At 41.6% G+C, this 22733-nt stretch overlaps 1 protein-coding gene across 4 annotated transcripts in view; it reads left to right on the top strand.

Annotated features, from left to right (window-relative positions):
* Positions 1 to 22733, top strand: part of LOC119147101 (multidrug resistance-associated protein 1) — a 57497-nt gene that overhangs the window by 26281 nt on the left and 8483 nt on the right. For all 4 annotated transcript variants that reach the window (XR_005103947.1, XM_037385661.1, XM_037385662.1 and 1 more), the window contains exons 12-24: positions 1006 to 1209; positions 3750 to 3896; positions 4269 to 4356; positions 5822 to 5891; positions 6759 to 6885; positions 8034 to 8210; positions 9282 to 9449; positions 9852 to 10029; positions 17250 to 17334; positions 18580 to 18718; positions 19644 to 19851; positions 20735 to 21045; positions 21878 to 22077. Coding sequence is in view for 3 of the 4 variants with exons in the window: in XM_037385661.1 (XP_037241558.1) it covers positions 1006 to 1209; positions 3750 to 3896; positions 4269 to 4356; positions 5822 to 5891; positions 6759 to 6885; positions 8034 to 8210; positions 9282 to 9449; positions 9852 to 10029; positions 17250 to 17334; positions 18580 to 18718; positions 19644 to 19851; positions 20735 to 21045; positions 21878 to 22077 (2102 nt within the window). In the remaining variant the exon portion in view is untranslated. The remainder of the gene's footprint in view (positions 1 to 1005; positions 1210 to 3749; positions 3897 to 4268; positions 4357 to 5821; positions 5892 to 6758; positions 6886 to 8033; positions 8211 to 9281; positions 9450 to 9851; positions 10030 to 17249; positions 17335 to 18579; positions 18719 to 19643; positions 19852 to 20734; positions 21046 to 21877; positions 22078 to 22733) is intronic.

Below are 22733 nucleotides of genomic sequence, written 5' to 3'. Positions count from 1 at the left end.
GTGGTTGCAGTGTTGTTGGTTTGTTATGGGTTTTTTTTGGTTTGGTGTGTGGTTTGGTTTTTTTTTTCCCCTTGAAGGGATGAGGAAGAAGAATTCTTAGTTGTTTCCTGTTCTTGGTCCCTAGTGGATTTTGATTTTATTCAGAGGGGATCAGTTTGTTACAGAGAGCGCCCAGAAGTAAATGTAGACTCAAACTCTCATGTTTTTTACTGCAAGAACTACTTCCAGCAGCCTCACCACGTGCCTTCTGGTACAGACTTCACTACGAACTGAATTTACTGAATGTCAGAAAAGATTGATCTATGTAAATGAAAATTTTTAGCTCTAGATGTTCATCAAAATATACCACAGTATTTGGTTCCTCCATGGGAGAAGCAGGGGTGTTCTAGCCTGTCACAGCCACACTGCCGTTGGTAACAGCTGTCTGGGATAGCTGTACTGGTGCAGTCTACTGACTGCCTAGTGCTGAGTCAGAACATTGTTTCAAATTTGCACTGCCCTCATTAAAATACTTTATGAAGATGGAAACTTTTGAAGAACCAGCGTTCTTATGGCTGAGTAGAAAGCTTTTTGCTTCTACTTACGCTTTCTAGTGCTGAAAATGATGAAAAACCACATTTGGTCTAAGGTTAGATGCAAACTGCACATCACTGAAGCTTGATTCTAGTGGCTGGGGTTTTTTTATCTGCATATTGTACCTAAGAGGAACCTGAGTCCCAGGGCTCCCTGATGCAGGGTTAATCCCACTTAAACCAGTGTCACAATTGCTTTGATCATGGTTTGGATTTTTAGTTGCATGAAGCATTCTTTCAATTGGTTTAAAACATCTTATTAATTCTGCATATTTGTTTGTTCAGATAGCATCTCAGATTTCCTGCTTGGGAAGCTAGTAAGCTTTTGATGATAATGAGGTAAATTTTGCTATTGCAAAATACAAAGCTTAGAACTTTGTGGTTCTGCCAAGCATTGTGCTCTGCTAATTATTTTTTGCAATGTTGTTTTTAGGTGGCTCAAATGAAGAGCAAAGACAACAGAATTAAGCTGATGAATGAAATTCTCAATGGGATTAAAGTTCTGAAACTCTATGCTTGGGAATTAGCCTTCAGAGAGAAGGTATTAGAGATCAGACAAAAAGAACTCAAAGTCCTAAAAAAATCTGCTTACCTTGCTGCAATGGCAACCTTCACTTGGGTTTGTGCTCCTTTTTTGGTAAGTGAAACGAATGTAAAAGTCTGCTCTCCTTTCTGGGACCATGATTTCCAAGCCAATGCATGGGAACTTGTTTTGGTTTTGTTTTTTAATGAGCGGAAGAGTCAGAATGCCCTCTGCAGAGGTGGGAAATTGAACACATGTCTTCTGCTTCTCTATGAAGAGGCACTACTGTGTTCTTTGAAACTTAGTAACAGCCAGTTGGATGTATTCTAGAAGGTATTGGCCGAAGTATTTAAGAATAAAAACTTTCTCTGCATCCTTCTCTGTTTTTGGTAGTGTACTTGAAGAACCTAAGATTTCAATGTACTGTCAGATTTAGAAGAGGCTACTAATGAGCACAGTACCCTCCAGGTGGTAGCTGTGGCTGACAAGTAAAACTTCCTTTCCTTTTCAGCATCTTTCTGATAGCAGCAGGTCCTTAGATAAGAGTCCTTGAGTGGGACATTGTGCACCAAGTGTACCTCTGGCTTGGGTTCTCTCAGCATCTGTTTTAAGAAACATGTGGAGAGGTAAAGCCATTGCATACGCTGGGATTGCTTCAGATCATATTTTTTTAAAAATAATTCTTGATATTTGAAAACATCCCCACTGTTTGTGGTTAGCTTACATTTAAACTAATAAAAGGGAGAGAAGGGTGAGATCATATAAAAATTGCTTCAGATCCTATCAGAACAAGGGGCCATTGCTTTTGTGTACAGAAGCAAATAAAAGCCTTGACTACATTAGGATAAAATATGTGTTGTTCCAGTTGAAGGTGTTTAAGTGTACTTTCCAGTCTCAGATTCCTTTCCCGCAAACATTTTTAGTGTTTATGTTATGTTTTGGGCATGATGAAAGGCAGAAGCAGCAGTGCCCTGGGTAGGAAATATCAGCTGCATTCTTAAGCAAATGCTTTTCTAAAAGAAGTCTGAGCTAGTTTTGATGTAAATATATTATTAAATGAAGTTTCTAAATAAAAATCTGCAGGTGGACTCCTTGATGCTGTTCTGTAGAGTCTGAGAAGACAATTTGCCTAGCCAGTAGCTCTGTTTCAGCACGCATTGTGAATGTGTTGGCAATGGTCCTTGCCTCGGGGTGGGGGGGTGGGAGGGGATGGGGAGGTGATGCCTCTGGGGCAGAAACAGTACAGCCTGAAGTGTAAGGCTGCTGTTTAACATCCCATTTTATGGATATATGTTCTTCTGAACATCTGATTAAAGAATTGTTGCAAGCGCCTACCTGAAAGCACTTCAGACATGGAAAACTTATTTCCTCTGCTCCTTCTCGTGTTTCCATGGCCAGGGCTCTTTAAAACGTTGTTTAATAATGGTGTCAGGAGACTATTCAATTTGTGGTACCTCCCCTACTGCTGTGTGTGCTGATAAGGGTGTATTTCAGACTAATTGCTGGTAACACAAGATTGCAGACATGCTGCTTGTGAGGTTATTCTTTGGACCTGGCCTTGTTTTTGGTCTCTGTGGGAGGGCTTTCTTCCTGGCATAGGGTTGTCCAAACTAAGGACTGTACAAACAAGCTACTCTACCAGGCACAGCTGAGTCAGCTGCTGTTCAAAGAACAATACATGTCTCCACAGCAGTCAGATTTTTAACAGAAATACTAATGTCTTCAATGGATGCTGTGCTTAGATGAGACTGTTACTTGGGCATTTGAGCACATTGTTTCAAGTCTTGTGGGAGAGGGAATGCTGAAGGTCAGCCTACCTTGATTTCTTGTTTTAAGTGGCAGTCTGTGGGAAAATGTTGCTGGATCTTGTGATATACCAAGGTGTTAGTGGTGTTACCATGGAAGAAAAATTAAGAAGGGAATATATCCCAAAGTGACATTTTGTTTAGTTTAATTTTACTACAATTTAATCAACACATTTTAGAAAAATTTAAATCGGTGTATGGATTTTTTGAAATATTTTTATAGCTTATGATTGATAACAGTGGTTCAACATCATTTTCTTGTTCAGCATGGATCTTATGTTTTTCTGACAGTTGAAGCTTATGAACTCTTTAGGTACTATAAGGCTTTGTCTTTGTAATGCACTAACGTTTCCAGTTTCTTGGAAAACAATCTGTCCATGATAGTGGGCTGTACTTGGAGATGTAGGGTTGTGGTAGTCTTGACAAAATGTAAAATGGGTTAGCATTGGGGTGTTTCTATGTATGTTACTGATCCAGTATCTGGTACCACGGGGCATACCTTAAAACTGAAAGAGAGCAGCAAGAAAGACAAGTGATCGTTTCTCTCCTTCCCTTTTCCTGCAATGTGACCACAAATAGTCTGGGACATTTGTGGTTTTATCCTAACTGTATGAAGAAAGTGAGCACTAGACACTGTTCCAAGAGGAGCCATCAACTTCTTTTTACAACAATAGGTTTACATCAAATGTTTGTTTTGCAGAAAGTGTTACCAGGAACAAGGAAGTTACCTGAACATTACTCTGTCTTTGATTTGTAGACCTCTGATTCCATCTGTCAGACTGTGGGACTCCTGAGTTAGTGACTTTAAAAAAACGTTGCCCTAACTGTAACCACTGCACTTTGTTTCAGGTTGCCTTGTCCACGTTTGCTGTGTACGTCACGATAGACAAGAACAACATCTTGGATGCTCAGAAGGCATTTGTTTCCCTAGCGTTATTCAACATCCTCAGGTTTCCATTGAACATGCTTCCTGTGGTTATCAGCAGCATAGTAGAAGTAAGTCTTCAATCATTAACAGGTGCTTCTGCACAGAAGTAGCCACTGGGTGGAAGGATTACATTCCTGTGCTTAGAGAATGTCTGCTGGTGAAATTCAGCTGCCTCAGAAGGGGAGCTTTGGATTTCCTGTGTGTTAAGTGCTGTGCAAGCAAAATTGTCAATCCTGGTTATGGCGAATGGGTATTCCTGAAATCAACTCTTTCCTGTGGTTTGGGAAGTGCGAGTTTGACTATCCAAGCAACTATGCAGTGGATTTAAGGAGGGATTAGGAGTGCATAATAATGAAGTAATGTATATGTGGTGCAAAACAACAACCTCTTGAGTATAATGAGCAGAGTGTAAGAAAGTTTTGCATCCCTTTCCCATGCAGGCCAGTGTCTCCTTGAAGCGCCTTAGGGTGTTCCTGTCTCATGAAGAGTTAGATCCAGACAGCATAATCAGGGGTCCCGTCACAGAGGGTGAGTTTCTTTTCCTATTGAAAAACAGTGTGTGCAGGTTTTGGGTGTCTTCACAGTGTTTCTTTTGCTTTCTTTGACAAAAGTACTCCCTTTTGGTGGATTTCACTGATAAAATTTAGCCAGAAAGCAGAAAAGTGAGTTTGTAAAATGGAAATTATATAAAGTTGTTGCCACCTTCTCAGGTAGTTTTTTTCCTGTCCCTGACTCCTGTGTCCAAACTACAGAATGGTTGCATCCAGACACAGATCGTCACTTCAAAAATTACTTGTTACACTGTTTTAAATGTAGCCATTTGAAATTTGTAGGCAGTTAAGAAAATGATAATTAATGCTGTGCCAAACGCCAGCATTTTTGAGACAAACAATCGTGTAACACTTCAGTATCTTTGAAGAAAAAGGATAGGTCCCATTTTAGGCAGATGCCTCTACATTCTGTTTTGTGGAAAGTGTGTTACACCCCGTGTTTCTCCCACTGTATCCAGTGTTGCTGCTTTGGGTATAAAGAGCCGTTTAGGAGATAAGTGTGAAGGCAGATTTACTGAAAAACTAATGCAAAACAAAACTTGACTGTAACTACGTCAGTCATTTCTAAATGTTTTTTCTTCCTTTTTACAAAGATAGTGAAATCCCCATCACTCCCTGTCATGTGGTTAGTTAAGCTCTATCATTTTAGTCACTTGGCTTTTGGCTGAGCAGTCATCTGCTGTAGTTCTTTTATTTTCTGATTATTTTCCTCTTCATCTTCCTTTTGGGAATATCTCCTCCCTTTCTTAGCTGATAACCATGAATACATTGCTCACAAATCTTTAGTGTGGTTTTATTTTGGGATTTTTTTTGTTTGTTTGGGTGGTTTTTTTTTGTCCATAATGTGTTTTACTTGCATACTAATGTAAATATATACCTAGGTTAATTATTTATTGCATACTTGGTTGAATTAGCAGTGGTATATTTTGAGCTGTTTGCTGTAAAAATCTACAGGTGCCAGTACCATACAATGTTTCACTGAACAGTGTTTTTGGTTGAAGTTATTTTATTTGGTGGTTTGACTGACTTTGCCCTATCATTGTAGTAACTTGGCTTCACACATGGAATTGGCAGCTTAGCTGATGCTTTCATTGAAGAACAAGTCAGATTGAGGCTGCTAGTTACTTGAACAGAGTTTGCAGTGCTGCAGTAGAGCTGCTGGATAAAGGAGGATGCAGCTGAGTAGGTCAGGGTCTTTGTATGGTTGACATTCATGTACCTCCTGGTTACTAAGTGGAACCTCAGAACCTCTGCTGGTGATATATTCAGTAAAAGCAGAACAAGAGCTTTTGGTGAGGAGTGGATGGTGGTTCTGCTGGAAAAGTAGCTTTTATACCTTTGCATGGATGTGCGTAGATTGAATTCTGTGGCATGAATCCAGAGCATACAATTTAGCTGTTTGCACTGGCACTTCTATAAATAGGATTTTTTCTATTTTTCAGCTGAAGGATGCATTGTTGTAAAGAATGCAACATTTAGCTGGTCAAAAAATGATCCTCCTTCACTGAACAGGTAAGAATTAATACCCTTCATTCTGCTCCGTAATCTTGCTGCATCATAAATGATCTGTATTTGAATTATAAGATCTGTATGCAGAAGAGTTTGTGGCTTTAAAGGAACAGAACAAGTTACATCTGTTCTATGCCTTTGTTTTTATACCAGGGGCTTCACGAGCTAGAGGGGTTTACAAAGTATGTAGTATGTATGGCATGCGTAAAGAGGAGTAGGGAGAGGTGTACTGGGAGGAGAGGAAGGCTCAGATCCCGTCTAGCTGTGCGCTGTAGATGGGATAGCGCCATCTAGAGGATGCAGCCGGATTAGCCCCTCACGTTTGCACTAGGACCTCAGAGTCTTCCTTTTAAAATCGTCTTCTCGCTAACTCTTGCCATCATTGATTCCCGTGCTGCGGAAAGCCAGTGAAAAACCTTGCACATGGTATGACTAACAAAGTAACCGGGGTGATGCATCTACGAGCCGTGTCTTCCCTGTGCCCTGTCCCTTCCCTTAAATTTGGCTGTTCTTTCTTGGGCCTCAAATTGCATTGTCTTTGTGACGTTTGTGCTGTTTGGGAAGCATTCATTGGTATTTACATTTGTCTTCACAGAGTGTTTGAGGGAAATATTGGACAGGTTGTGTCACAGTGGGTTTTTTCTTTCTTCCTCTTTTCACTAATTACATATTACAATGCTATGTCCTACATATGAAGAGAGCTGGGTGCTTTCTGAATGAGAGATTTGCTTTTTCAAGCGTTTCTGTGCTGTGTCAGCATCTGCAGTGAGCGTTCCCATTGCATCTGGCTTTATATGGGCTGCTCAGTTGACTGTTTAACTACTGGGATGTGCCAGCAAGCAAGGTTGAATTATGTGCACTTTATTTCAGCATTAATTTCACTGTTCCTGAAGGCTCCTTGGTAGCTATTGTTGGTCAAGTTGGCTGTGGAAAGTCTTCATTGCTGTCTGCGTTACTGGGGGAGATGGAAAAAAAGGAAGGCTACGTTGTTGTCAAGGTGGGATGTCTGAAGAATTGTTCAGCAATTTGTGGGTATTGCCGGAGGGATTCTAGACTTCCAAGTGGCATGAAGAAGGGAAGAGACAGTTTTTCAAAGGAATGTGTTTTTTATCATTATTTCCTAGCAACACCTTAGCTTGCGCTCTGTGTAGTTGCCTGTTAAGCCTCAACCCAACAACAATCTGTTGGTTTCAGATTTAGCCAAATAGAGAGAACGATAGAGGTCTCAAAGATAAGTATTCTGGGGAGTCTTGTTAGTAGCTGGGTATGAGGTGGGGAGCCTATTATACATGCTCCAGCCTGGGGAAGAGCAGTATTGATTCATACCTTCTCAGATGTCAGAGAATTACAAGGAGAGGGTACACCTAGATACCTAAACATGCGAAAAGCTGCTCCTGTAGTTTGTACTTTCTTAGACATCAGAGTTGCACAGAGCTCACAGAGGACAAATGAACTGAAAGTAAATAAGTAAAAAATCCTTGTTTTGGATTTTGCTGCTGTTGTAATATATGGAAAGAGGATTATTTTAAGAGTAAAACAAATATGTTGCATTTGAAAGAATGCACATTTGATCATCTCCAAAATTGTTCTGGAAAAATAAAGTAGGCGATTTCATGATTCAATGATTATTTGTGCAGAAAGAAGGCAGAACTCATCTTCAAAGCAGAATACTTTGCAGTAGCTCAATCTCTTCCTTTGAACTGACTTTTATATGAAAATGACTTCCCCTACTTTCTGCAGAAATCTCTTGGCGGGGATGCATTTGATAAACACTTGCATTCCAAGTTAAATCGTTTTATGCAGAACATAATTTATAACTATATGAAGGAACTAATGACTTTTGACATTCAGTAATTGTGCATATTCTCTAAACAAATGTTTCCTCCAAATTTAAGTTAGAGAATGATACTTTGTTTGAATTCCTTTGTATGCTACCAACACCCTTTGTTACCTCACTTGGAGGGTGGATTAGAAAAATAACATTTTGGAGGCAGGTGTAGCCCAAGAACTACTTTGTGCAGTTTTGAAATGACCATATGCAGCTTGTGAGGTGATTAGCACTGCTGGCCTCACAGAACCCTGCTGTGCTTTGACTTTGTGTGGAGACTTTTAAGTACTGAATAAGGAACTTCATTTTTCTTGCAGGGCTCAGTAGCCTACGTTCCTCAGCAAGCCTGGGTCCAAAATGCAACTCTGGAAGATAACATTCTCTTCGGAAGGGAGAAGAATGAGAGCCGGTACAAGCGTGTGATTGAGGCTTGTGCACTGCTGCCTGATATAGAGATTCTTCCTACAGGGGACAAAACAGAAATAGGAGAAAAGGTACTTTAAATGCCCACTCTACTGTAACAGTGCTATTGCTTGTAGTTAAGGCCATATGACTTTTATTCTACTTTATCTTAATGTTGTATTGAATTTGAAACACTGAGAGTAGCAACCCTCTACAATGAGGCAAACCTGGACAGTATGTTTTTCTTGTCTTGAAGCCTCAAAGAGGAGGAAACCTGTCCTCAATTACAAATGAAAAAGCATTTTGCAATGACAGTTTTTAATTGTCTCTAAGTTGCCATGGTCATAGAGCAGAAAAATGTATGGAAGCAGGAAGAGAAGAATCTTCTGAACACTTAGCTTCCTTTAAAATGAGCAAACAACACCCCACCCCCCAAAAAAACCCAACCACAAAGCCAACCACCACTCTAAACTGGCCCTTGGCTGCAAAAATATGGGTGGTGTGAGATTTAGAAGCTTGCATAGATGTTGTAGTGCTCTGCTATGGGAGTAGGACCAAGTGTCCCCTGACCACCTGGCCAGCAGGGTATGTGTACGTAACCTGCTCGCCATTCTGCTAAGCTGATGTTGGTCAGAAAACAGACAGGTGCTTTGCAAGCTGACTACTTACAGGTGTGGTGCAGTGGCCAGCTGACAGTCCTGTATTCAGTAAAGGGTGCAGCTTTATCCTGCTTGTTGATCAGCAGGCCAGCCAAACTGTGGAGTGTGAACTGAGTTTGTTTATTGAGTCAGAGGCAGTGCTGCAGAAATACAGCTGAAAAGAGAAGTAGCCCCTGAATGTGCACTCTAGGTAGGTCTGTCTGGGTGAATTGCTTTACAAGACTAGTAAATGGTGGGTTTTTTTGTTGTGTTTTTTGTTGTTGTTGTTTTTAACTAGCTCTCAGTGGTAGTGAGAAAACTTAATAGATAAACTTCCTTCCGGGGGATTTTGACTGTGCATATGCTGTTGTGGTAGTGAAATTATTTGTGATGGAGATCTATTTCATACAATGCTGAAATTTCTCTGATTTGCATAAACCACGTATGACTTGTGTCTTTCACAAACTGGAGTAAGACATCTCTTTTTAGCTGTAAATAAAGGATCATATTTTCTTGTTTCCCCAGGGTGTGAATTTGTCTGGAGGACAGAAACAGCGAGTCAGTCTTGCTCGGGCGGTTTACTGTAATGCAGATGTCTATTTATGTGACGATCCCTTATCAGCTGTTGATGCTCATGTTGGGAAACATATTTTTGAAAAAGTTATTGGACCAAAAGGAATCCTGAAAAATAAAGTATGTCATAATGAGATACTTGTCTCTAGAGAATGGTTTGTTTTTCTTTGCTGAGTTCAAATGATTCAGAGTTTGTCAAGTTGCATATTCAGATTTTTGTTTCAAACATCTGAAAAATGAAAGGATCCTTCTGAGATTATTAGAGGATTTTTATAAAACAGAGTGTTTATAATGAAATATGGTCTGGTGTCTGTAATTCAGAATTCTTTGATGGAAAAATCAAGACAAGAACAGTAGTTTTTCTTAAAAATGCTGCATGCCTGTCCATAGTTATTACTGTATTATACACAGAAGTCAAGCAGCAGGAGTAGTAGTTGAGCCTTTGTCTTTACTATTTTGAGATGTTAGAAAAATATTTCTTCTTCTTTTTTTTTTTTTTTTTTTTTTTTTTTTTTTTTTCAGACACGTGTTTTGGTAACCCATGCTATCAACTATCTGCCTCAAATGGATACAATTCTGGTGATGTCTGATGGAGAAATCTCTGAAATGGGCTCCTACCAGGAGCTGCTGAAGCAAGATGGGGCTTTTGCTGAGTTTCTTCGTACATATGCTAATGCTGAACAAAGCATGGAGAACAGTGGTAAGTTTACAAATAAATTCTCTTGGAATAAGCTGATGTGTGCCTGTTAAAGGAAAAATATTAGTAGTTGAAGGAAAGTACAAAGAAATTACTGTTTCTTGTGATAAACCTATAGTTAGAGATACTTATTTCTTGGGGGTATTGAAGGTTATGAGATTAAGTACACATACGTTCTTATAACTTAGGAAAATGCGGAGCAGATCTGTAGTAAAATTCTTCTCACTTAAAGCAAAAATCAGGTGGCTGTGAGATCAAGTAAAGGCCAGCTGGGGTTTAAATACACTTCCTGTGCTTATTAGGATGTGGCATCTTTAAGCAGATAATTCTGCTGGAGATGAAGAGGAGGAAGCAACAGCTCATTTCTCTAGCTGATGTCCCTGACATCTGCTTCTGCTTTACAGAATAGCTGTAGAGCTGCACTGATATAGGAGTATACTTAAGAATATTTTTTTTTTTTTTAACCTGTGGACACTTGCAGTATTGGATTTTAACAGGGGAACTTAGCCTCTTGCCTCTAGCCTGTTTTCTTCAGCGCCTTGCCTGTGGTGATTTCCTGACACTCCTCCATATGCTGATGACTAAAAGTATGAGGAGTGCTTGCACTGCCCTGACCAGTGAAGTTGTTGGCTTTGCACTTGAGGCCTGTTTGGTAGCAGATGCCTGCTGCTGAGTGCTGCAGAGCAGGCTCTCCAGAACAAGGAAGGGATCGAGGCCGCTTCTCCCTTCGTCTTCCGTTTGGAAAACCCTTGGTTCCCACCCATTCCCTAGAGGGAAAGCAGAGACATTTTTTAGTCTTCTACGCGCATGCCTGTTACAGGCAAAACTGAAACGGTGCCACAGCTGGTTGCACTGATGAAGCTGTGAAGCCCTAAAGAGGTGTTGAGAGGTGCCTTTGGCAGGGGGCTGCTCTTGATCTTCACCTGGAAGTTCTTTGCCAGGGGCTGTGACGGTCTGCCTTATTCTCTGAAGCTGCTCTCTGGTATCCAGGCTGGCAACACAGACTGCCCTTGGAGGCTGTGAACAAGCAGTTTGTTTGCTGGATGTGGAAGGTGGCATCTTCTCCTGGCTCCATCTTATGCATCCAGCTATCCCTGATGGGGACTTGGATTTGGGTGTGATATACGGAGCTGAGGATCAAGGGCAGGATGTCCTGCTGTAGGCTAGCTCTCCCCTTGGAAAGGTCGCTTGATATGTCACAGTTGTCACTTTGCAGACTGGGATGCTGGTTTGGGTGGATGCTGGCTGTAAACAGGGAGTGCTTTATGGGTGGGATCTCCCACTGAGAAAAGCACTGTGGGAAGAGATTTTATGGAAGCAGAATCAGGCTAACTTCTGTGTATTTTCTGTAGGTGCTCCTATAGCTTCTTTGGGCACAGTCAGACTTGTTGCAGTCTTCAGTGTACAAGATTTCTGGAGACAAATAAATTCTCTGCACTTCCCTAGGAAGTTAATAAGTTGACTTGTACAAAATTTGCCTCCTTTAATAGCCATGTTCTTCTCCCCTTTCCAAGTACATGGTAGGTTTTGAAGTCCTTTACATTAAACTAAGTTACTTTACTTTTCTGTTCAAATAGTGAATCTTCTTTTGGAAGGTGAGTCAGCACTTTATAATTTGCTATGCTTCTCTGCAGTTGTCTAATAAAAGGCACTTTTAACTTCAGTATGACCCTGGTGATTCAGAGAGGATTGCTGTATCACAGGGTTGGCCTCTTTTGCAGCAGATCTGTTTCTGGGTTTTGGTCAAGTGATCTTCTGCCAACAGTAAAAAGCGAAAAATAGAGGCATTGTTTGTCTGATTCACAGGGATGATATTAATATTTATCAGATATGTAAAAGATCACTAAATATAATTAAAACTCACAGGTTCTTGGATAAACAGAGTAATCTGTGATGGGAGTCAGTCTGAGCTAGCTGGAGAGCATCTGCACACACACTAAAAGGGAGGCTCTTATGTCTGAAGCTACATGTTGGCAGCCTGAAAACACTTAAGGTGGAGCAAAATAGAAAACTGTGGTTTGGTGCTTTCTGGCTGGAATACATCCTGCTTCTGCAAGGATGAGAAGGCCTCTCTTCCTGCCCAGCCTCTGAGGTTTGGCTGCAAGCCTGCTCCCCATTGCCTCCCAGCCCTTCTCTCCTGTTGTGATTCCTGAGGGTTACCTGCGGTGTGCTCGCTGTACTGCTACCTTCCTCATCCACAGCCTCACAGTGTTTCTGCTGGGTGTGGGTGTTGTGGTTTAACCCCAGCCAGCAACCCAGCACCACACTACTGCTCGCTCATGCCCCCCTTGCCCAGAGGGATGGGGGAAAGGAATGTAAAACTCGAGGGGTGAGATAAGAACAATTTAATAGGTAAAGCAAAAGCTGCACATGCAAGCAAAGCAAAACAAGGAATTTATTCACCACTTCCCATGGGCAGGCAGGTGTTCAGCCATCCCCAGGAAAGCAGGGATCCATCACACATAACAGTTACTTGGGAAGACAAGCGCCACAATGCTGGATGTCCCCTCCTCCTTCCCCCGTTCCATAGGGTATGGAATACCTCTTTGGCTAGTTTGGGTCACCTGTCCTGTCTGTGTCCCCTCCCAATTTCTTGTGCCCCTCCAGCCCTCTGGCTGGCAAGGCCCAAAAACCCCCAAAGTCCTTGGCTTAGTATACACATCACCCAGCAACAACTGAAAACACCAGTGCGTTATCAACATTGTTCTCACATAAGGGCCAGTACAGCACTGTACTAGCTACTAAGTAGAAAGTTAACTCCATCCCAGTCGAAACCAGGACAGTGGGAAAATTTCCCACTCCAGAAAGCTGCTCCTGTGTGAGTCAGAGGGGAGGTGTGAGCTCCCCCTTCCCCAGCGGTCCTACTTGATGCAGAAGGCAGCTACAAGGGTGGCAACAGTAGCTGCTCAGCCACAGAGAGTGCCCATTCAGCGCTGCTGCTTTCAGCCGTGGGTACACGAAATGGAGGCCTTACTGTTGCTGTGGTGGTAATCTTCTCTGAAGTAACTTGGAACTACATGCAAAATAACCTACCAGGCTGTATAAAAAGCATCCAGATTCTTCTTGCTTTTAGAAGTTGTTTCTTTCTCTGGCGTTTAGTGTGGCTGATTTGCTGATGCCAGTACTACTTCTGCCTATGCAGACTGGTCTGGAGTCATTAGATGTGCCCTTGACCCCTGGGAGTGTGTTTCTTTTTTGGTGTTCGGTGTTGTCTTCCTCCCCTGCCCTGACTTGTAGCTGTTGCTGCAATACCTCTTGCTGTAGAGATAGTAAATAGCTTAAGATTAGATTTTTTATGACCGTTTTCCTTTGTCTCCCATACAAACTAATATAGTAGATGTTAATTTTTATTTTAATGTGTGTGTGAGGGTTGAGTTTTTGTTGTTTTTTCCAAATGGCTTCAGCATAAACTTTCGATTGTCTGTGAAAAGCCTGGAGATATTTTTAGTGTTTGTGGGGAGTAAAAGTGGCTCCACAGAAGTACAGCTGCGCCGTAAGGTTGAAATATTTTTCACCTGTTTGGTTCATCTTTAGTCTTGACTGCAGTACCTGAAAGATACAGATGTACAGTACAACTAGTAATTCTAAATCTGGCCTACATTGTGTGGGCTGTGCTTCAGATGGCTGTCTCCCCATTTGTCTGACTTTGTAGTCAGATAAAATGTTGAAATACCTTTCAATGGCTACTCAGTTAATTTTTTATATGAGAATTGTCAGCACAACAGGCTTACTCAGTTTTAGTCTGGAGGGAAAGAGGAGTGAAAGTACTCTGAGAACTAAGGGTCTGGACTGTGGGGTTTAGTTCAACAATCTGCTTATCTTGAAAGGAAGTGCCTTGATCTGTCACTTGTAGCTGTTCGATTTGAATGTCTTTGAATGTTTTTAGTTTTGTAGACTCAATTCCCCACATTCCAGCTGCTGTCCTCTACAAAGTAGAAATGTGCTCTTTGGAAAAGGAGTAAGATTTGGAGAGCCTTACTTGCTTGGCCTCTGTATAAATTGCTTCCCAATTGTAGCAGCAAGAAAAAAAACCCTGGATTTATTTTTAAAGTGCTGAATTTGAAAGGAAGAAAGCTTTCTTGCTGAATAGCTTTGTATTATACACTAGGTAGTAGTGTGTATTTCATAATTAATTCTGCATTATAGGTTGGGTTTTCATACCTGCAAAGGAAGAGCATTGTGCTTTCCACAATCAACACTGCCCCCAGTGAAGCCCAGCACACCTGTATGTTGTGGTTGTGCTTCTTTCTGACATGAAGCTGAACTGAGCTTAGTAGCAGTGTTGGATAGTCAAGATAGCTTGTGTGATGCCTGTAGCCATGGTTGAGCGCGTTTGTCTTCTAAGGAGTCAGAAAGAACAGGAGTTAAATATTGAGATGCGTTGGCTCTTTTCCAAATGTTGTGGAGTCCGGACTAGAGTGGTAATACAGGAAACACCTGTCTGCATCAGGTAATAATCTGACTTCCTCCTAAATTCATTTTACTTTTAGCAAAATTCAACCCTTTGCTTTCTCCCTCCTAAAGCAAGAGCTGTTTGCAGCCTCTGCCCCAATAGCAGAAGCAAATACCGATTCAAGATGAGCGCTCTTAGGGTATCAAGATGCTTGCAAGGGTGAAGTATCTCACTCTTACTAATCTGTCTATGCAGGATGATGACTGGGGACTACACAGTAGATGGAACTAAGTAAACCTGTGCTACCACAGCTCTCCTTCTCTCATTGCAGTTGCACAACTAAAGCAAGGCAGGATAGCAGAGCTGTGGGAGGAGACGCTTAGCCTTGTGGACAAAAGTTGCCACTCTGAAAACACTATGCTTTACATCTTTGATGTTAAGGTCAGGGTTTGTCTTAAGATTCTTAAATGAAGTCTCTTCCCCACCACTGGGGAAAATGCATATGGAGTTCCCTGCACATAGTGAGGTTTTTTCTGTTATTGTCAATACCAGGCCACTTTAGAGTCTGCTTTTTCGGTTCTCTCTTCGTTAGTGCATATCTTGAAAGAAAGGACGCTTCTTGGTTGTTCACAGCCATCTGATTTGGATTTTTTTTTTGTTTTGCCTCAATGTTGTCTCTTTTTGACTGTGTATGAGGCTTGGGATTAAAAAGAAGTCCGTTTCAGCAAATTTGATCCTGCCTCAGGCATTTATGGTTTTGTGGTTTAAGTTGTGCTAGTTGGATGAGTTTGTGTTTGTAAGGATTGAAAATGTTGGAGTGTGTTCTGGAAAACGTTAATTACATATACTTTTAGACTCAGATCCTTTATTAGAAGGAACGATTCAACCTCTGGAAACAGGTAACTGCTTTTTTGCCATGTGGCTTTATATTAGCGCTTATGTTGGAGTAATATAAGTAGCTGCTGTTCACTTACAAGGGAGTGAGTTGTTATTAGAGTAATTTTGGCTGCACAGTAGAAGGTATCTGCTTGGTTTGCATGGTACTTGCTTGCGACTGCCACAACAGTTGGTCAGCTTACAGGTAACTCGTCATCAGCAATTCTTTATCTCAAACAGTTCCATGAGGAAGCTTTTAAATAAACTAAAGTGCACCCTGGGCTTAGGGGTGTACCCAGAGAGGCATCATTCAGGATTAAGCCCCTGAAGGTTGGTTGGTTTAATATTTTTTTTTTTCCTCATGCGTGTAATTCAGTACTTCTGTATTCAGCAGCAGTTCCCTTTTATGATTTTTGGATGCATTTTTCAACAGAGCCCTCATTATACCCTAGGTGCACGTGCCAGATTAACTATGGCAGTCTTGAGCATTTTTTGTTCTCAAGAGGTAAATGCAGTATAATCAGGAAATCTTTGTAGCTTACAACATGAAATCAAATTTAAGAGCTATTAGGGGAGGATGGTTTATTTGTAGTTTTGTTTTGTTCATGTGGGTTTAGAACTTCAGCGATGCTGTAAAGCAATATGATGCTGGAATGCTTGCTGGTTTTCATATGGGGGCCTTTCAAAAGAAATGCTGTCAAGTGCTTAGAACAATCAGCAGTCCCATATTGGTTTGCTGTCATTCATGTCAATAAAAGTAAGAACCAAATCTTTGAAACTTTTAACGTTTCATATTTTCTGCTTTTTTCTCCTTATAGACCACACTGAACAGTTTAGCTTTGGGTTTTTAGAGTAATGAACCAGTGTTTAGTTTGCAGACGCAGGGGAGAACAGTTTTTTATATTCAGGCAGTCCACAGTGTATATTGATGAACTGGTTTATGCATATATTTTGCTTTAGTATAAAAACATTAAAACATCAGACTCTGGATCTACACAAATCTTCCTGCATATCTTTTGAATAGATGCAGGTGTACTTTTTTGTTTGCATAAACTATGCATAATCGATTTAAAATGCAGAATTATTTTTGTTACAAGTTCTGAATTAACTTTAATGCATAAAAACAGAGTTCCGTTTACTTGACAGTTAACTTCTTAGGAGTCAGTCATTTGGTTTGCGTTAGGAAAATTATGTCATAACTTGAACCTGGAAGTTTTACTCATGGCACTGTATTATACTGAAATAAGTTGCTCAGAGAAAGCTTAATATTTCAAGCTGACAGGTTTTATGAAGTGTTTTAGACAGTTGTCTTGTGTGTGCTGCATCGTGTTACAAATGGGATGGTGTGGGATAATGAGTTTTTTTTCTATGAGAAGTGACATTCATAGAAAGATGTCTTGCTTAAATCAATCTGATTCCTATGGTTGCCTAAAAGCATCAGGCTTTTGCATGTTGCTTCCTGCTTAATTTTGCAGGAAGACTCAAAGTTAAGAGCACATCTGCCATTCTTAGCAGCTTCATTCCATCATCTACTAGAATGTCTTCTCCTTGTGTTCTAAAATTAAAATAATTTGTTTATAGTTAGCTGTGTAAAAGATGTGGTTTGGAAAGGTGTGGGTGGAGTGGTTTTTTGCCCCACAGAGTAAGTCATAGTGTGACTTGGTATTGCATGCTTTTAACGTAAAGTATGGCCTTATATTGCATCATTATTAGTGACCTGCCTTTGGTAGAAAACTAGAAAAATAAGTGTTCCATGTCTTTGCAACTAATCCTGTTGGGGTGGAACTAAACTGATTTGTTTACCTTGTCAATTATCTATTAGTACCTGTAAATATTTACTTGGGTTCCCTGCTGTGTTTGCACATTAGAACTGCACCCTGGCATTTAGGATTGAAATGAAACCTTTCTCTGCCTTCGCCTTACCATTTTCATGTTTACTTTTTCACTCCCCCAGACACAAATAGTCCATCTGGAAAGGAAGGGAAGCCTACCGAAAATGGAGTCCTTGTGAATGAAGCCCCTGGAAAACTGATGCAAAGGTGTGCGGTCTCTTCTTCTCCCCGGCTCTGTAACTTGGTTGTGAACAAATAATAATTTGGTGTTTATGGTATTAGAGGAAAATGTGTCATGCTGGATTCAGCAGCCTGAGAGGGGCAAGGCTGCTGCTGCTCCATGGCTCCGGCTCCAACAGTAGGAAGGCTGAAGATGTACTCCCAGCAAACGTGCTGGAGTGTAAATACACACCATATATGTACGTGGCCAGTCAAAAAGATCACAGGCACTTAGAGCGCCCGCACAAACACAGCACCAAATGGCCTCGTCCTGTTCCTATCTCTGGCTGAAAAGGGTGGAGGTTCACTAGTGAGAATATATTATATTTGTATGTACAAAGTGGACATCTCCAGTAGCTGGGCTTGGACACTTGGTCTGCCTATTAGCTGCCCCTGGATCCCAGTCTTCCCAGTTGCTAGCACCTGGGCATATGAACTTCTGAGGCTGCAGCCCCACTCTGGCTACTGGTACAGACTGTTGGCGCATTCGTGTCTGCTCACACAGAACTCTCATGCTGTTCTTTCCATGTGAAGAAATTACTGTGTTGTAGCAAGATACTGTGAGTTTGGCTTGCATAAAAGGGAGAGTATTGTATTGGCTAGTCCAGCTTTCATATGCTTTCCCAAAGCTTCTGCATCTGTCTGCTGTCGGATGGGATGAAGTGCCAAGAGCACCTTTACTATGACCTAATGCAGCTGCAGTTGTGCTTCAGAAAGGCCAAAGGCAATTGCTGATTATACCTTCCCCAAATCATCTCATAATCTATGCCTTATTCTTATGGCACTTTAGAGAATACTGTACTTCTGGAAGCTAATGGGTGCCTAAGAGTAAAATTGCCCGTTTTGATGCCAGTGCAGGTACCTTTTTTGCACTTCAGTAGCTGCAGTGTATATGATGATAGAGTTTGTAAAGGCTGATGTTGGTGATGGCCAAATGTTTTTCTTTTTGGTGTTTGATTGCCCAACCAAGACTTCTTTGGCGGGCTAGCCTGTTACTTTTATCTGATGGGTACTTGGGAACTGAAAGTCATCAGGGAGGATTAGGAGTGCACCGTGAGGGGAGAAGGGAAACACTAGTAACTACTGTTACAAGCCTGACGATGACCGGTTAGGAGATGGATTATCACCATAGTAATGTAAGTCACTAACTTGAAGCTGGGAGCTGTTGAAGTCTTTGAAGTAAACACCTGGCCTGTATCATGCTGAGACTGAAAGACAGATGTCTTCAAACAGGCAACTCAGTAACTCTTCAACATACAGCAGAGATGCTGGGAAGTCACAGCACCGGAGCAGCACAGCAGAGCTGCAGAAGCCACTTGCTGAAAAGAATTCCTGGAAACTGACAGAGGCCGACACAGCAAAGACTGGAAGGGTAAGGTCTCCTGTTCCTGCTTCCTGTGCCCGCTTTCAGTTTCAGAAAAATCCAGTGTTCCCAAGAAAATAGCTTTTGAAGGCTGTGCAGCTGGCGTGAGAAAGGGCTGAGTGCATTCTTGGGCTTGCTGCTTGTTGTGTAGTGTTTCATGGAAGTGTTGCTGTGCCCTCTGCTCCCACTGCTGAGCCCCAGGTTTGCCTGCGGAAAGACTGCTGACATCAAAACTTTTGTTTAAGATGATGGGCCTGACCACATCAAAGTATAAAAGAAGAAACTAAAACATTGCAGCTTTTTCTTGGAGGGAGATTATGACAAATTAGGTGACCTAGTGAAATCTGCCTTTCAGTGTAAAGAGCTGGAATTGACTCAGATGAATTTAAGCCAAGTTTCCACTGCAGACACAAGTATCTAATCCCAGGATACCCAGGGCTTTCTGAGAAACCTGAGAGTGAGGTTCCTGGGAAAATGGCAGTTACACCTCCTAGCAGTGTTGCTTGAATCCTCTGGTTAAAGATAGATCATAGGATACAAGCCATGCGGGTTTAATTAAGGGCTGTTTAATCTTGTGGTAAAAAGAGCACGCCAAAACCTGGAACTCCTCGGTGAAGTTTTTGGCTTTGCCACTGGTGCTTTGTGTTACTTTAGGCAGCTCGCTCCCTACTGTTCCCTTCCCTTGGAAGACAACAGAAAGATGATGTGTGTGCCTGCCCTGGAGGGATGTTGGGTTTGGCACATCTCCATAGAACACTTTGCAGCTTGTGTTCCCAAGCAGTGGCTCTCTAGAGTGCAGCTGTTGTGGTTTTTTATGGCCTGATGCAAGGATAGTGACTTTAAATAGGCATTGGAGAAGGGGGAATGGCTGGTTTTGAAACTTGATCTGCAAAATGAATATTCCTTTTTTTTTTCCCCCCCTTTCTGTCTTCAGGTAAAGGCAACAGTGTACTGGGACTACATGAAAGCAATTGGACTCTTTATCTCTTTCTTGAGCATTTTCCTCTTTATGTGTAATCATATAGCTTCCCTGGCTTCCAACTACTGGCTAAGTTTATGGACAGATGATCCTGTTATCAATGGGACACAGCAATACACAAATGTCAGACTGGGAGTGTACGGAGCACTGGGAATTTCTCAAGGTTTGCTTGGTCTTACCTATTTTAAGATTAGCTGGTTCAGAATGTTTCTAATGCTCTTGGTGACTTGTAACCCCAGAACTGCAGCAGCAGTTTGTGAAAGATTTGAATGTGGATTTTGACAGAAAGCTTAAAACTTGAATTAAAGGAAAAAAAAAAAAAGGCGAGCAAACCAGCCTATAAAATGACTCAGTTAATGAATATTGTTTGCTTTCATGTGTCGAAAATGAGAACAAACTTTATCTGCGGGGGCCGATGAGCGAGCAGTTGGTGGCAAAACGTCTGACCCAAGAAATTGCTCCTTGGCCTGCCAACAGACTGCGCTAGCCTGGTCTGCGGGGTGGTTTGTCACAGGAGGCTGTGGCTTTGCTGCCACCCTTGCAGCCACAACCCGCCTGAGCTGTTTGGGATGGCGTTTCCTCCAACTGCTTGAGGGACCATCCAAGGCACCGCAGGGAGGCCAGCTCAGCAGCTTTTTGTTACGTGTCCTCTTTGTGGTCAAAGTTTGTTTGCCATGAAACCTAAAACCCTGTGTACCTCACTTCAGAATTGCCAGAAAAATCCTAAAATCCTGTAATAAACACTAAATGTCACATTAAAATTCCATTGTCTTTACTCAGTGGAAGTGCTGAAATATTACACAAAATTCTGTAATGGAGGAACAACTTATTCCATGAGAGAAACACGATGTTTTCACTAATATTTTTTTTTTTACTTTTTTAAAATTTTATTTTTTTAAATACTTGATGTATTTGCTGAGTCTATCTGTAGCGAACGCCAGTTCTCAGAATTATTGTAGTAGAGATGTGGTAGTGCTACATGAGGACAAAATGAAGAAAATCTATGTGAGAAGTGAAATCAGTTAAAAACAAGTCTTCTTTTCTAGGTATTGCTGTGTTTGGCTACTCCATGGTTGTGTCAATAGGGGGAATATTTGCCTCACGACACCTGCACCTTAACCTGCTGCACAGTGTCCTCAGGTCTCCGATGAGTTTCTTTGAACGTACACCCAGTGGAAATCTGGTGAATCGTTTCTCTAAGGAGATAGATACTATTGACTCCACCATTCCACCAATCATCAAGATGTTCATGGGCTCAACATTTAACGTGATTGGGGCTTGTATCATCATTCTGCTGGCCACACCTATAGCTGCTGTCATTATTCCACCTCTGGGACTTGTCTACTTGTTTGTGCAGGTAAGGGGTGTTACCTGGGGGCACTGGGACCAGCAGTCACTCATCCTCTGTTATTTAACATAGTTCTTACTCTGCACTAGGATGGATTTTAATGTGTTTGACACGACTTATGCTTGACTGACTATGCTTTGCATGGTTTATTGGGTAGCTGATGTTAGCACAGCATTTCCTTCAGTTGTCAGGTGTAGAATGACTTCTGTGCAGAAGGTAATCCTGTAATACCTAAGCAGACTTTATAAAACGCCGTCAGATTTTGAGGTGAATTTTGTATAGCTTGTTGCTCAGAGCCCAAATGTGGAAAACATCTGGGCTTTTCTTTAAAACTGCCTTCCAAACAAGAGTAGCCTTTAGAGGGTTACGTGTGCATTGCTCATGTGCCTGTTTTGTCAGAATATTGTTTCTAGAGCAAGAGAAATGATAGCAGCCTTGTACTCCTGTCTTGTGTAGGCCGGGTATGCTTGCCTCGCTCTTGCTTTACTCTTAGAAATCTAGTACAGCCAGTACAGATCAAAAAGAAGCTGGGGTTTGACCTTGACTCTTGAATTAGTGAACTTGAAAGGTGGTGATGTGTGTGTTTTATACTGTTGAACTGAGCGTGCAGAGAAGAGAAAAGAGAAAATGGCTGTCACATGAGAGTGAGTGGTGGCAGCTATTTAAAGACAGCAGAGTGTATGTAATGGTCTTTCTAGGTGTTGTAGAAGGTGTGTATTCCTGCATGTAAGTTGAATCCCTATAATGAACATCTCAAATGGCAGGGAACTGTCTTGTGATTCCCTTTGTCTTTTCATACGCAGTCTGGATGTAACCATAATTCTCATACTCTGATTTGCAGAGATTTTACGTGGCCACTTCTCGCCAGCTCAAACGCCTTGAGTCTGTCAGTCGTTCTCCTGTATATTCTCACTTCAATGAGACCCTCCTGGGAGTCAGTGTCATTCGAGCCTTTGAGGAGCAGAAACGTTTCATAAAGCAGAACGACATGAAAGTGGATGAAAATCAGAAAGCTTATTATCCAAGCATTGTTGCAAACAGGTAACAGTGGGGCTGAATTATTGAAAGGCAGTTATAGGAAGGACATGGTTCTGCTGCCTGTGATCCTTATCAGTCGCAGCTCTTGGCATACTTGTCTAGGGTAGGGAAGCCTGTGTGGATATGTCTGTTTCACAGGTGTTTTGCTTAAACTTCTGTAATGGAATTAAGATTACTTCTGAATTTCTTTTCCTTCTGAGAGTTTCTGCCTTACCTCTGGGCAGTATGTTTTTTAAAAGTTTTGATTCATCTATTCCAATGTTAACCACAACTGCTTTCTGAACTAAGACCAGAATTTATGTACCTGAAAGGTTTATTAATTTTGGATGCCGCTAGGTTTGCATGTTGCTGGAGCAGAACCTCAAATATCTTGCAGTTCCAGTGTCACTGGCAGTATGCAGATGCCATATTACTAATCTTTTAAAAAAACAAGATGTGTGACCAAACATTGGTTGCCCACATTCCTAATTCTCCATAGGTGAATAACTGGAAAGATCATAGAATAGTTTGGGTTGGAGGGGACCCATCTAGTTCTAAAATCCCCTGCCACGGGCAGGGACACCTCCCCCCAGCCCAGGCTGCTCCCAGCCCCATCCAGCCTGGCCTTGGGCACTGCCAGGGATGGGGCACCCACAGCTGCTCTGGGCAGCCTGTTCCAG

Source organism: Falco rusticolus, chromosome 4, assembly GCF_015220075.1.
Source record: "Falco rusticolus isolate bFalRus1 chromosome 4, bFalRus1.pri, whole genome shotgun sequence".
NCBI lineage: Eukaryota > Metazoa > Chordata > Aves > Falconiformes > Falconidae > Falco > Falco rusticolus.
The sequence above is the reverse complement of the archived record's forward strand: the minus strand, read 5'-3'. Positions and strand labels throughout refer to the sequence as shown.